The sequence below is a fragment of the Oncorhynchus tshawytscha genome, linkage group LG06 (genome assembly GCF_018296145.1).
Source record: "Oncorhynchus tshawytscha isolate Ot180627B linkage group LG06, Otsh_v2.0, whole genome shotgun sequence".
Taxonomy (NCBI): domain Eukaryota; kingdom Metazoa; phylum Chordata; class Actinopteri; order Salmoniformes; family Salmonidae; genus Oncorhynchus; species Oncorhynchus tshawytscha.
The window spans coordinates 7,356,140-7,371,934 of record NC_056434.1 but is presented as its reverse complement, the minus strand read 5'-3'; the positions used below and the strand labels follow the sequence as shown (position 1 = coordinate 7,371,934).

Sequence of the window (15,795 nt, the reverse complement as noted above, 5' to 3'; positions counted from 1 at the left end):
AACCTGTACTCCATATTGGAGAGATTATGTCACTGTAAGAAGGAACACCATGTACCAATTGTCAACAAAATGTAAGAACTAAAATGGAATGACATACTTGATAGTCATTGATTCATAGGGCTTGAGTTAAGTACCCTATAAAGGCATGATTTCGCCCACAATTACTCCCGTACAATACACTCCCAAACTACTGTCAAACTACTGTCAACTGCATTAGTTTACACTGAAAAGCTCTCATCCTCCTGATTTGATTATCCTGGCCTAGGTTCTCTTACACAGGACATCATTTGGGGATGCTGTTACCCAAGGTCATCCAGGGAAGTATCAATACTCATCTTCCACAAAGAGGTAGTATCCTTTGGGGTTCCTGCGGAGGATCTTGATGGCTTTGTCCACCATCTCAGTGAGGGAAGGGTCCAAGGTATGGTCACGCTCTAGCTCATAGCGGCAGTCACTTGGCTCAAACAGACCTGGATTAGAAAAAACAGAGAGAAATCCCCAGGTAAAATGGCCAATCCACTGTTACAAGATGTGGGTGAATAGAATGCAGAAAAGAAGCATTCAGTAATATTGACTATAAAACGTTTTAACAGTTGAAGTCGGAAGTTTACATACACCTCAGCCAACTACATTTAAACTCATTTTTTCCACAATTCCTGGCATTTAATCCCAGTAAAAAGTCCCTGTCTAAGGTCCCACAATAAGTTGGATCACCAATTTATTTTAAGAATGTGAAATGTCAGAATAATAGTAGAGAATGATTTATTTCAGCTTTAATTTCTTTCTTCACATTCCCAGTGGGTCAGAAGTTTACATACACTCAATTAGTATTTGGTAGCATTGCCTTTCAATTGTTTAACTTGGGTCAAACGTTTTGTGTAGCCTTCCACAAGCTTCCCACAATAAGTTGGGTGAATTTTGGCCCATTCCTCCTGACAGAGCTGGTGTAACTGAATCAGGTTTTTAGGCCTCCTTGCTCGCACATGCTTTTTCAGTTCTTCCCGGAAATTTTCTATGGGATTGAGGCTTTTTGATGGCCATTCCAATACCTTGATTTTGTTGTGCTTAAGCCATTTTGCCACAACTTTGGAAGTAGGCTTGAGGTCATTGTCCATTTGGAAGACCTATATGTGACCAAGCTTTAACTTCCTGACTGATGTCTTGAGATGTTGCTTCAATATATCCACATAATTTTCTTTCCACATGATGCCATCTATTTTGTGAAGTGCACCAGTCTTTCCTGCAGCAAAGCACCACCACAACATGATGCTGCCACCTCCATGCTTCACGATTGGGATGGTGGTCTTCGGCTTGCAAGCATCCCCCTTTATCCTCCAAACACAACAATGGTCATTATTGCCAAACAGTTCTATTTTTGTTTCATCAGACGAGAGGACATTTCTCCAAGAAGTACGATCTTTATCTCCATGTGCAGTTGCAAACCGTAGTCTGGCTTTTTATGGTGGTTTTGGAGCAGTGGCTTCTTCCTTGCTGAGCGGCCTTTCAGGTTATGTCGATATAGGACTCATTTTATTCTGGAAATAGATACTTTTGTACCTGTTTCCTCCGACATCTTCACAAGGTCCTTTGCTGTTGTTCTGGGATTGATTTGAATGGGCCAAAATTCACCCAACTTTTTGTGGGAAGCTTGTGGAAGGCTACCTGAAGCATTTGATCCAAGTTAAACAATTGAAATGCAATGCTACCAAATACTAATTGAGTGTATGTAAACTTCTGACCCACTAGGAATATGATGAAAGAAATTAAAGCTGAAATAAAGCATTCTCTACTATTATTCGGACATTTCACATTCTTAAAATAAAGTGGTGATCCTAACTGACCTAACACAGGGAATTTTTACTTGGATTAAATGTCAGGAATTGTGAAATACTGAGTATCAATGTATTTGGCTAAGGTGTATGTAAACTTCCGGCTTCAAATGTATATTTTTGCAAAGTGATACAGACATTGATGGAAGCTACAATCTAATATAAGCTGATCTACCACCTAAATTTAAAAAAGATATACATTTCAAATAATAATTATTGACTTCTAAAAGCTCAAGTGTTCCTTTCTAGCAGAGCAAGATGTACGTATATTCTTACCCATCAGGTAGTCTGTTTTTTCCGGATTCACTTTGTCAAATTCATCTTTGTTCCACACATACTTTGCATTCTATAAAGCAGAGGTACGGGTAAGGGTTTATTGAAAAGGGTTGAGAAATGGTGAAGAAGCAGGAAAGTGGAAGTTGTCTGATCTCATTGTGACTTATTGTCCAGATTCAGACTTTTTTTGTTCAGCCTTTTTTTGTTCAGCCAATAACACAAGGGTCACCAATTGCCAAGGTTGTCTAAGCTGGTATAACACCTTCAGTCCAGCATTACCACATTGCTGTGAATGAGTCATTGATACAATTGTAGTGAAGGTTTAGTGTCTGCAGCCATGTTTAACCTGTTTGTTATTGAGCCACACTGCGGTGAGGTCAATCTTGTCGTTACGGACTCCTTTGTATGATGGATACTCTGGGTCCGGTGTTTCCTTGGAAAACATATATTTTCGTCCTCCACCAAGAATGACCTGTCACAGGACACATGGAAGTGAATGGACAGTAGATGTTGGTTGGTTTCCATGTACGGATCAATGTTCATACTGTGGGATACATTTTGGTAGCCTGGTGGAAGCAGTTTGATCGCTAACCATTCTATTTAACTTCACTGACAATCAACATGTCAGCAATTGGGTTACTTTCAACCAATCAGTGGAAGGCTTAATTCAACACACAGTGAGGGAGTTTGATAAAGATGAAACGTGGTGCACCGGTCTATGGCCCGTGACGTGAACAGACCAAAGTGGTGAGGGAGGAGCACCCTGTTCAAATGGACCAGTAAAACCACGCTGCTTGGTCATGTTGTCAACAAGGCAGCATGATGCATCATTCAGAAATGTCTTTTCTATAAAACAAATGTTTGAATTTTCAAACGAGTTGTTACTGGGAAGTCAAACGAAGGCAGATAAAGCGTGTTTATCCAAAGCCATCTCTGTAGCATGTGAACACAGAATCCTACTCATTACGGCCAGAGTAGGCCACCTGGCTCACGCCCGGGAGGCAGCCTAGTTCCAAAATGAATTCCGGTGCAAACTCCTCCCATCAGGACAACACCAAACTCCTCCCATCAGGGCAACACCAAACTCCTCCCATCAGGGCAACACCAAACTCCTTCCATCAGGGCAACACCAAACTCCTTCCATCAGGGCAACACCAAACTCCTCCCATCAGGGCAACACCAAACTCCTTCCATCAGGGCAACCCCAAACTCCTTCCATCAGGGCAACCCCAAACTCCTTATATCAGGGCAACCCCAAACTCCTTCCATCAGGGCAACCCCAAACTCCTTCCACCAGGGCAACCCCAAACTCCTTCCATCAGGGCAACCCCAAACTCCTTCCATCAGGGCAACCCCAAACTCCTTCCACCAGGGCAACCCCAAACTCCTTCCATCAGGGCAACCCCAAACTCCTTCCACCAGGGCAACCCCAAACTCCTTCCATCAGGGCAACCCCAAACTCCTTATATCAGGGTAACACCAAACTTCTTCCATCAGGGCAACCCCAAACTCCTTATATCAGGGCAACCCCAAACTCCTTCCATCAGGGCAACACCAAACTCCTTCCACCAGGGCAACCCCAAACGGCTCCTACCAGGGAAACACCAACTACTCTCACCGGGGCATCGCAGAATCTTCCCACCTGGGTAACCACAAACTCCTCCCACCGGGGAAACACCAGAATCCTCCCACCGGGGCACTGCAGAATCCTCCCACCGGGGTAACCCCAAACTCCTCCCACCGGAGAAACACAAATCCCTTCCCACCGGGCACCCCATGACAATTATTCAATCCCCTCAGTGTTTATAATCAATTTTAGTTTCATAGTTCCGACTAGCACGTGAATGCGGCATAAGCCCAGACTGATAAGTAAAGTGAAATAGAATGGGGGATGCAGCGACTGGGCTGGTTCCACCATAACAGAATGGGGGATGCAGCGACTGGGCTGGTTCCACCATAACAGAATGGGGGATGCAGCGACTGGGCTGGTTCCACCATAACAGAATGGGGGATGCAGCGACTGGGCTGGTTCCACCATAACAGAATGGGGGATGCAGCAATCAGTCTGGTTCCACCATAACAGAATGGGGGATGCAGCAATCAGTCTGGTTCCACCATAACAGAATGGGGGATGCAGCAATCAGTCTGGTTCCACGAGGAAAACGTTTTGGGAGCAGGCTAACTTAACGTTTCAAAATGCTACATTCCAAAAAAGCTTGGAAAGTGTGGAATTACTTTTTTAAATGTAATGTTGTATGCTATTTTGAATTATCTTGCTGGATGAGTTAACTGACTCAACTGATATGTCTTGCAATGTAAACAATACACATTCAAAATGTTTCATTCACATAAGATAATACCCATTATGGTGCTCAATATCCTTGAAAGTCAGCCATCTTGTCTATTATCTAAGATGACCACCTCTGGAGTCTTACATTGATGTCAGTGTTGTGGACCAGCTGGTAGGCGATGTCACGGCATCCTGCTGTGATGTCTGCGGTGTTCATGTCAGAGTCGGCGTACCAACCTCGGTTGGCTGTGTGGGAGTAGGCGGCTCCAGGAGAGGCATGCTGCACACGGGCGGTGGAGACGATGCCCACCGACTTCCCTGAAATGCAAAACCACATGCTCATGTTCATAAGGCACCAACGGGAGAGAAACTGAGTGAAACTGAGGGAAAGTACAACTTGTTCAATAAGAAACATTCATTTATATTTTCTAACCTCCTGATGTTTTTCTATGGTCTCTAAACCATCTCAATATCGAGCTAACTATCAGACCCTTTTTTTCAATTTTCACCTAAAATTACATATCCAAATCTAACTGCCTGTAGCTCAGGACCTGATGCAAGGATATGCATATTCTTGATACCATTTGAAAGGAAACACTTTGAAGTTTGTGGAAATTGGAAATGCATGTAATATAACACATTAGATCTGGTAAAAGATAAAAGTTTTTTGTTTTTTATATCATCATTGAAATGCAAGAGAAAGCCCATAATGTAATATTGCAGTTTAGGCGCAATTTAGATTTTGGCCACTAGATGACAGCAGTGTCTGTGCAAAATTTTAGACTGATCCAATGAACCATTGCATTTCTGTTCAAAATGTTTTCTCAATTCTGCACAAATGTGGCTAACTGGTTTATTGATACATTTTCAAGTTCATAACTGTGCACTCTCCTCAAACAATAGCATGGTATTATTTCACTGCTACTGTAAATTGGACAGTGCAGTTAGATAATTGAAGTTTTCTGCCCATATAAGACACGTGTATCCATGCTAATCACATTCGCCCACGTTAGCTCCCGTAGGGGGACACCGATCCCGTAGATGTAACGCTCGTCCTCTTCTTCTGACGAGGAGCCGCAAGGATCGGACCAAAGGGCTGTTTGGTCCTTTGGTGGTGGGTGTTTCTGTAAGGATTCTCGTCCTCCTCTTCTGACGAGGAGTAGCGAGAAGGATCGGAGGACCAATGCGCAGCATGGTAAGTGTCCATAATGTTTAATCAAAATGAACACTGAAATACAAAACAATAAAGTGAACGAACGACAACCGAAACATTCCTGTCTGGCGACATACACAAAGACAGAAAATAAACACCCACAACTCAAAAGAGAAACCAGGCTACCTAAGTATGATTCTCAATCAGGGACAACGATTGACAGCTGCCTCTGATTGAGAACCATACGAGGCCGAACACAGAAATCCCAAATGATAGAAAAACGAACATAGACAACCCACCCAACTCACGCCCTGACCATACTTAAACAAAGATATAATAACAGAACTAAGGTCAGAACGTGACAGTAGAGGTTAAAAATAGTCCCAGGTAGTGTCTCAATACACTTAAAAATAGTCTCCTTTCCTTTTTTTTCCACTGATGACCACAGATGACCCCTAATTTAATGAAAGCTCTGGATGGATTTCCACCAAAGGTCCATCTCCAGTACAATCCCTTTTAGATCTGAAAAAAAAGGAGGCGAAAAGAGGAATCTATTCCACTAGATCAGGGTTTTTCCCAAACTAGGTCCTGGGCCCCACCCCCTGGGTGCACGTTTTGGTTCTTGACTTAGCACTACTGTACACAGCTGATTCAAATAACCAACTCATTGTCAAGTTTAGATTATTTGAATCCACTGGGTAGTCAGGGTTGTAACGGATTACATGTAAGGGATTACAAAAAAACTGGTAACTGTAATCCGTTTACGTTACCGGCAAAAATATTGTACTCAGATATCAGATATTTTTGAAAAACTAGATGATTACTTTGAGGATGACTTTTAAAATCAGAAAGGATGTTTGCGGAATATTTTTTTGTTGTTGACACGTTCAAATCAGCATTGAAAAAAGGCGCAAGTTTAAGTTTGTTCCACCTGAGCGAGTCTGACCAACAAGTCAGAGACCACTGTGATGTCAGAGACCACTGTGATGTCAGAGACCACTATGGTGTCAGAGATCACTATGATGTCAGAGACAACTATGAAGTCAGAGACTACTGTGATGTCAGAGACCACTATGATGTCAGAGACCACTGTGATGACACAACAAATGTGTTTGATGGATCGGGGAGAAAGAGCAGGAATAGGCTTTTGTAGGCTACAGTCCAAGTTATGTCTTCCAATGGTGCGACTGCTGTCGGCATCCAAGGATTATACCATTTGAATAAATGCTTGGAGGTAAGGATGATAGTAGTGGTGTAGTCTACGGTGACACGGATATCACTTACTATTGATACTATTGGGGCGGCAGGGTAGCCTAGTGGTTAGAGCGTTGGAAGTTTAAGTTCAAACCCCCGAGCTGACAAGATACAAATCTGTCGTTCTGCCCCTGAACAGGTAGTTAAACCCACTGCTCCTAGGCCGTCACTGAAAATAAGAATTTGTTCTTAACTGACTTGCCTAGTTAAATAAAGGTAAAATAAATAAAAAAATATCGACATAGCGCATTGATGTGAATCACACTGTTGCACTCTCATTTAGGAATTTGCACCTTACGGATTGTGGTTGGTGTGGATGGCTGTTCACAAATCTAAATGTGTATTTGAACCCAATAATGGTTGAATTCAAGAAGTTTAAAGATGCCTATCAATCATTGTTTTTGAAACCAGTGGACAGTCAGTGAAAAATGCGCTTTTGCAACAGCTGCATAGTGTAGATCCCAGCCTATGGAACAACAGCTGCATAGTGCAGATCCCAGCCTATGGAACAACAGCTGCATAGTGCAGATCCCAGCCTATGGAATAACAGCTGCATAGTGTAGATCCCAGCCTATGGAACAACAGCTGCATAGTGCGGATCCCAGCCTATGGAATAACAGCTGCATAGTGTAGATCCCAGCCTATGGAACAACAGCTGCATAGTGTAGATCCCAGCCTATGGAATAACAGCGGCATAGTGGAGATCCCAGCCTATGGAATAACAGCTGCATAGTGTAGATCCCAGCCTATGGAACAACAGCTGCATAGTGCAGATCCCAGCCTATGGAATAACAGCTGCATAGTATGGATCCCAGCCTATGGAATAAAAGTGGGGCTTTTATCGCTCAATCTAATTCATGATGATAAAAAATAAATATCCAAAGGTCTAATGGACACGTGATCAAACTCACACACTTTTGATAGACTTAAAGGGGAAATCTGTAGTTGCTAAATCCATTTAAAAAAAAAAATGTAATCATATTATTATATGTAGTATAAAGTGATGGGTTAGAAGAAGCCTACATAACCAACCCATTAAGTAAAATTTGAGTAAACTTTAACATTGACCTGCAATAGATGTCATTCAATTGGTAACATACATTTTTTGTCTTCTTCTAATGCCTCTTAAGGCGAAAGTAATGTAAAAGTGTTAAGGGAATTTTTATCAATAATGACTAATTATGTATACATTTCAATCAGGACTGACTAATCAGAATACTATTATGTTACTGTATATGTACTAATCAGAATACTATTATGTTACTGTATATGTACTAATCAGAATACTATTATGTTACTGTATATGTACTAATCAGAATACTATTATGTTACTGTATATGTACTAATCAGAATACTATTATGTTACTGTATATGTACTAATCAGAATACTATTATGTTACTGTATATGTATGAATTTTTTTTCTTAATCCTAGTACTGAATATAATGTGTGTAAATATAATCAAGAATTAGAACAATGACTGTCTGTTCCTTGGTAGAAATGAATGAACTATATCTTCAGACTGGCTAGAATGCTTATCTACACAAGAAGACCTTGGCTCGACCATAAATTATATTAAATTGGTAGGGAGACGATGTGGGAAGGCTTGAGATACTGCCTTTGTACCAGGGTGGGAGAAGAGACGGGTTGGTACTGGAACTAATGACGCCATTTTCAGTTTCTAACCTGTGGTAAACTGTATCGTGTTCAGTACTCTCGTGAATAAACTCTGCTTTGACTTTAAGACTGGGCTCTGTCCATTATTATAAAATAAGGGTCTTACAAATCCTTATGAATTGACAGAGTGTTTAATTGGGTATTAAAACATAGAGCAATTTAATTCCTGTAACAAAAAGTAACTGAACGTAATCAGATTACGTTATTATGCGTTTGGGGTAATCCAAAAAGTACATTACAGATTACAATTGAGGACAGGTAACTAGTAACTGTAATGGATTACATTCAGAACGTCATCTACCCAACCCTGTGTGTAGTGCTAGGGCAAAAACCAAAATGTGCACCCAGGGGGGGCCTCAGGACTGAGTTAGGAAAATCCTGCTGTAGACCCTTCAGACAAGGACCCTATTTAAACCCCCTACCTGCCATCTTGGCGCGGTGAAGGACAGATTCCACCTCGTTTCCGAAGGTGCTGTTGCAGTTGTAGCGCAGAGCTGAGGCACTGAGACCGAGGGTTCCATAGTTGGCCTTCACACCACACAGGTAGGCAGTGGCTGTGCCGGCACTGTCAGGCATCTGCTGGTCCACGTTGTACGTCTGAAGGGTCAAATACACACACACACACACACACACACACACACACACACACACACACACACACACACACACACACACACACACACACACACACACACACACACACACACACACAGATTTGTTGTAAACCAGTGAAACATCTTAATTTACATGTCTACGTTATACCAGGGTTGAGTTCAATTCTCCATTAAATTAATTGGATAAATATATAACTATTTTTTTTTGTGTAATTTATTTCCCTGAATGGATTATTTTACAGTGGAATGGAACCCTCCCCTGGTATAAACACTTTCAGTATAATGGTAGTATAATGATATTACTAGTATCCTGAAGTCATAAAGACCATCAGCTGGGTTAACTTCACATCTTTACAGCAGTAGGCCTGTTCAAAGTAGTGAGCATAATACATATTTGAAATGTCTGACATCAAAATGAAAAAAAAGGATGAGGTTCAAATGATATTGTCTTCATGAGAGGAGATTGGACAGACCTTAGACAGGGCTAAGTGTGGGAAGGTGTCCATTGCCAGACTAAACTCCTCTCCGTTCCCTCCATTCATCTGCCCTTTGAGGATCCTCGCTGCAGTCACTGTGGGGATGCCCATACCTGCATGGACATTGGCGGAGCACACAACCGTTTGACAACATCACCTGAATTGACAGATAATGTTTTTACAGCTTCTCCTGAAAGACACACAACCTTTTGATAACTTCTCCTGAATTGACAGATAACGTTTTTACAGCTTTTCCTGGGGCGGCAGGTAGTCTAGTGGTTAGAGCTTTTCCTGGGGCGGCAGGTAGTCTAGTGGTTACAGCTTTTCCTGGGGCGGCAGGTAGTCTAGTGGTTAGAGCTTTTCCTGGGGCGGCAGGTAGTCTAGTGGTTAGAGCTTTTCCTGGGGCGGCAGGTAGTCTAGTGGTTAGAGCTTTTCCTGGGGCGGCAGGTAGTCTAGTGGTTAGAGCTTTTCCTGGGGCGGCAGGTAGTCTAGTGGTTAGAGCTTTTCCTGGGGCGGCAGGTAGTCTAGTGGTTACAGCTTTTCCTGGGGCGGCAGGTAGTCTAGTGGTTAGAGCTTTTCCTGGGGCGGCAGGTAGTCTAGTGGTTAGAGCTTTTCCTGGGGCGGCAGGTAGTCTAGTGGTTAGAGCTTTTCCTGGGGCGGCAGGTAGTCTAGTGGTTAGAGCTTTTCCTGGGGCGGCAGGTAGTCTAGTGGTTACAGCTTTTCCTGGGGCGGCAGGTAGTCTAGTGGTTAGAGCTTTTCCTGGGGCGGCAGGTAGTCTAGTGGTTAGAGCTTTTCCTGGGGCGGCAGGTAGTCTAGTGGTTAGAGCTTTTCCTGGGGCGGCAGGTAGTCTAGTGGTTAGAGCTTTTCCTGGGGCGGCAGGTAGTCTAGTGGTTAGAGCTTTTCCTGGGGCGGCAGGTAGTCTAGTGGTTAGAGCTTTTCCTGGGGCGGCAGGTAGTCTAGTGGTTAGAGCTTTTCCTGGGGCGGCAGGTAGTCTAGTGGTTACAGCTTTTCCTGGGGCGGCAGGTAGTCTAGTGGTTAGAGCTTTTCCTGGGGCGGCAGGTAGTCTAGTGGTTAGAGCTTTTCCTGGGGCGGCAGGTAGTCTAGTGGTTACAGCTTTTCCTGGGGCGGCAGGTAGTCTAGTGGTTAGAGCTTTTCCTGGGGCGGCAGGTAGTCTAGTGGTTACAGCTTTTCCTGGGGCGGCAGGTAGTCTAGTGGTTACAGCTTTTCCTGGGGCGGCAGGTAGTCTAGTGGTTACAGCTTTTCCTGGGGCGGCAGGTAGTCTAGTGGTTAGAGCTTTTCCTGGGGCGGCAGGTAGTCTAGTGGTTAGAGCTTTTCCTGGGGCGGCAGGTAGTCTAGTGGTTAGAGCTTTTCCTGGGGCGGCAGGTAGTCTAGTGGTTACAGCTTTTCCTGGGGCGGCAGGTAGTCTAGTGGTTACAGCTTTTCCTGGGGCGGCAGGTAGTCTAGTGGTTACAGCTTTTCCTGGGGCGGCAGGTAGTCTAGTGGTTACAGCTTTTCCTGGGGCGGCAGGTAGTCTAGTGGTTACAGCTTTTCCTGGGGCGGCAGGTAGTCTAGTGGTTACAGCTTTTCCTGGGGCGGCAGGTAGTCTAGTGGTTAGAGCTTTTCCTGGGGCGGCAGGTAGTCTAGTGGTTACAGCTTTTCCTGGGGCGGCAGGTAGTCTAGTGGTTACAGCTTTTCCTGGGGCGGCAGGTAGTCTAGTGGTTACAGCTTTTCCTGGGGCGGCAGGTAGTCTAGTGGTTACAGCTTTTCCTGGGGCGGCAGGTAGTCTAGTGGTTAGAGCTTTTCCTGGGGCGGCAGGTAGTCTAGTGGTTACAGCTTTTCCTGGGGCGGCAGGTAGTCTAGTGGTTACAGCTTTTGGCCAGTAACCAAAAGGTTGCTGATTGATTCCCCTGAGCTGACAAGGAAAAAAATCTGTAGTTCTGCCCCTGAACAAGGCACTGTTCCCCGGTAGGCCGTCATTGTAAATAATAATTTGATCTTTAACTGACTTCACTTTTTAAATAAAGGTTCAATAAAAAATGCCTTGTGCTGGGTGGAAGATAAATCAAATGTACTGAATACCTTACTGTGAAATGCTGTGAAATGCTGAAAACAACAGGTGTAGACCATACTGTGAAATGCTGAATACAACAGGTGTAGGCCATACTGTGAAATGCTGAATACAACAGGTGTAGGCCATACTGTGAAATGCTGAATACAACAGGTGTAGACCATACTGTGAAATGCTGAATGCAACAGGTGTAGACCATACTGTGAAATGCTGAATACAACAGGTGTAGACCATACTGTGAAATGCTGAATACAACAGATGTAGACCATACTGTGTAATGCTGAATACAACAGGTGTAGACCATACTGTGAAATGCTGAATGCAACAGGTGTAGACCATACTGTGAAATGCTGAATACAACAGGTGTAGGCCATACTGTGAAATGCGGAATACAACAGGTGTAGACCATACTGTGAAATGCTGAATAAAACAGGTGTAGACCATACTGTGAAATGCTGAATACAACAGGTGTAGACCATACTGTGAAATGCTGAATACAACAGGTGTAGACCATACTGTGAAATGCTGAATACAACAGATGTAGACCATACTGTGAAATGCTGAATACAACAGATGTAGACCATACTGTGAAATGCTGAATAAAACAGGTGTAGACCATACTGTGAAATGCTGAATACAACAGGTGTAGACCATACTGTGAAATGCTGAATACAACAGATGTAGACCATACTGTGTAATGCTGAATACAACAGGTGTAGACCATACTGTGAAATGCTGAATGCAACAGGTGTAGACCATACTGTGAAATGCTGAATACAACAGGTGTAGGCCATACTGTGAAATGCGGAATACAACAGGTGTAGACCATACTGTGAAATGCTGAATACAACAGGTGTAGACCATACTGTGAAATGCTGAATACAACAGGTGTAGACCATACTGTGAAATGCTGAATACAACAGGTGTAGACCATACTGTGAAATGCTGAATACAACAGGTGTAGACCATACTGTGAACTGCTGAATACAACAGTTGTAGACCATACTGTGAAATGCTGAATACAACAGGTGTAGACCATACTGTGAAATGCTGAATACAACAGGTGTAGGTAGACCTTACCGTGAAATGTTTACTTACAAGCCCTTAACCAACAATGCAGTTCAAGAAACAGAGTTAAGATAATACTTACAATGTAAATGTTTTTAATAAAAAGTAACACTATAAAATAACAATAACAAGGCTAGAAACAAGGGGTACCGGTACTTAGTCAACAGGTCAGCCAAGGAATTAATTATACTCCTGAGCAAACATTCCATAACTCCAGGTGACAGTAAATCACCAACATTGGCTTTATACCTACTACGCATCTTATCACATTATTTATGAACTGCCAATACACTTAAAGAAGTAGAAGAAGAAATGTATCATTTTAGAATGGAGAAATCAGCACCTTAATGGTGCTGCCCAGGCTGTCACAGGAGACCTAGCCTCCACAATACCCTGACTTCAACTAAATTGAGACGGTTTGGGATGAGTCAGACCGCAGAGTGAAGGAAAAGCAGCCAACAAGTGCTCCGCATATGTGGGAACTCCTTCAAGACTGTTTGAAAAGCATTGCAGGTGAAGCTAGTTGAGAGAATGCCAAGAGTATGCAGAGCTGTCATCAAGACAAAGGGTGGCTATTTGAAGCATCTCAAATATAAAATATATTTTTATTTGTTTAACACCTTTTTGGTTACTATATGATTCCATATGTGTTATTTCATAGTAATGATGTCTTCACTATTTTTCTACAATGTAGAAAAAGGTCAAAATAAAGAAAAACCCTGGAATGAGTAGGTGTTCTAAAACTTTAGACTGGTCGTGTATGACTAATACAATTTACAACTTTCAGTCCACTTACCACTGCCTTGTCACAAGACCTGATAATGATTGCATTGTTCAATGAGCTACAGATGATCAGCTCTAACATTGATGGGTGACTACAGAATATCCCCTCTAACATTGATGGGTGACTACAGAATATCCCCTCTAACATTGATGGGTGACTACAGAATATCAGCTCTAACATTGATGGGTGACTACAGAATATCAGCTCTAACATTGATGGGTGACTACAGAATATCCCCTGTAACATTGATGGGTGACTACAGAATATCAGCTCTAACATTGATGGGTGACTACAGAATATCCCCTGTAACATTGATGGGTGACTACAGAATATCCCCTCTAACATTGATGGGTGACTACAGAATATCAGCTCTAACATTGATGGGTGACTACAGAATATCCCCTGTAACATTGATGGGTGACTACAGAATATCAGCTCTAACATTGATGGGTGACTACAGAATATCAGCTCTAACATTGATGGGTGACTACAGAATATCCCCTCTAACATTGATGGGTGACTACAGAATATCCCCTCTAACATTGACGGGTGACTACAGAATATCCCCTCTAACATTGATGGGTGACTACAGAATATCCCTTCTAACATTGATGGGTGACTACAGAATATCAGCTCAAACATTGAATGTGGGTGACTACAGAATATCACCTCTAACATTGAACGTGGGTGACTACAGATTATCAGTTGTAACATTGAATGTGGGTGACTACAGAATATCACCTCTAACATTGATGGGTAACTACAGAATATCAGCTGTAACATTGAAAAGTGGGTGACTACAGATTATCACCTCTAACATTGAATGTGGGTGATGTGGGTGCTGAATCCAGCTCAGTGAACATTTACAGTATATTGTGGTTGCATGCTACTTGTTATCTATTAAAGGGATAGTGTGAAATGTTGGTAACTAAGCCCTTATTCTACTTATTCAGAGTCAAATGAAGTCATGGATTTGAGGAACAGCTAGCATGCTGGTGAAGCCTCTCCCAACCCTAAATTAATTATCTTTACAATGAGTTTAACTTGATAAAATGTCAACCTTGTGATTTGAGAGAGAGAGCTATAGCTTTTTTCATTACTTTGATTGAAACTACATGGATACCAAATGGGAATCTATTGGTTTTCAGATCTGGGTTCGTTTTCTATCAAATACTTTACCAGTGCTTGATTGAGCATGTCTGGTGCAATGGGATGCTATGCTGCTATTGGATATCTCCATCACCTTAAAGTGAACACTGAGGTCAAATGCGAGGTCGTGTGTGGCTCACTTGGTAGAGCATGGCGCTTTCATCGCCTGGGTCGTGGGTTTGAATCCCAACGGGCGACCAGTACAGTATGCACTCGCTTCTCTAAATTGCTCTGACCCCTACTCTGTAGATTGTCTGCTAAATTATTCATATGTGCCAGCCAGCTACTCCTTAGATTTATCAAATGAAAGACAGGATATCAAATTGGATATCATAAAACAATTTTTATTAAACGATAGACTGACTAGAATTAATAGTTGAGAACGTGTTCACATCTGGTCTACCTGGTTAAATAAAGGTGTTCTCACCTGGTCTACCTGGTTAAATAAAGGTGTTCTCAACTGGTCTACCTGGTTAAATAAAGGTGTTCTCACCTGGTCTACCTGGTTAAATAAAGGTGTTCTCCACTAGCCTACCTGGTTAAATAAAGGTGTTCTCACCTGGTCTACCTGGTTAAATAAAGGTGTTCTCAACTAGCCTACCTGGTTAAATAAAGGTGTTCTCACCTGGTCTACCTGGTTAAATAAAGGTGTTCTCAACTAGCCTACCTGGTTAAATAAAGGTGTTCTCACCTGGTCTACCTGGTTAAATAAAGGTGTTCTCAACTAGCCTACCTGGTTAAATAAAGGTGTTCTCAACTAGCCTACCTGGTTAAATAAAGGTGTTCTCAACTAGCCTACCTGGTTAAATAAAGGTGTTCTCAACTAGCCTACCTGGTTAAATAAAGGTGTTCTCAACTAGCCTACCTGGTTAAATAAAGGTGTTCTCAACTGGTCTACCTGGTTAAATAAAGGTGTTCTCAACTAGCCTACCTGGTTAAATAAAGGTGTTCTCAACTAGCCTACCTGGTTAAATAAAGGTGTTCTCAACTAGCCTACCTGGTTAAATAAAGGTGTTCTCAACTAGCCTACCTGGTTAAATAAAGGTGTTCTCAACTAGCCTACCTGTTTAAATAAAGGTGTTCTCAACTAGCCTACCTGGTTAAATAAAGGTGTTCTCAACTGGCCTACCTGGTTAAATAAAGGTGTTCTCAACTGGC

At 42.5% G+C, this 15,795-nt stretch overlaps 1 protein-coding gene across 1 annotated transcript in view; it reads right to left on the bottom strand.

Moving 5' to 3' along the window:
* alpi.2 (alkaline phosphatase, intestinal, tandem duplicate 2) overlaps window positions 1-15,795 on the bottom strand; it is a 32,683-nt gene that overhangs the window by 5,938 nt on the left and 10,950 nt on the right. The window contains exons 3-8 of the mRNA XM_042322895.1: window positions 9,566-9,681; window positions 8,901-9,075; window positions 4,541-4,713; window positions 2,452-2,577; window positions 2,106-2,175; window positions 336-470 (exon numbers count right to left, since the gene is read on the bottom strand). Of these exons, the coding sequence (XP_042178829.1) occupies window positions 336-470; window positions 2,106-2,175; window positions 2,452-2,577; window positions 4,541-4,713; window positions 8,901-9,075; window positions 9,566-9,681 (795 nt within the window). The remainder of the gene's footprint in view (window positions 1-335; window positions 471-2,105; window positions 2,176-2,451; window positions 2,578-4,540; window positions 4,714-8,900; window positions 9,076-9,565; window positions 9,682-15,795) is intronic.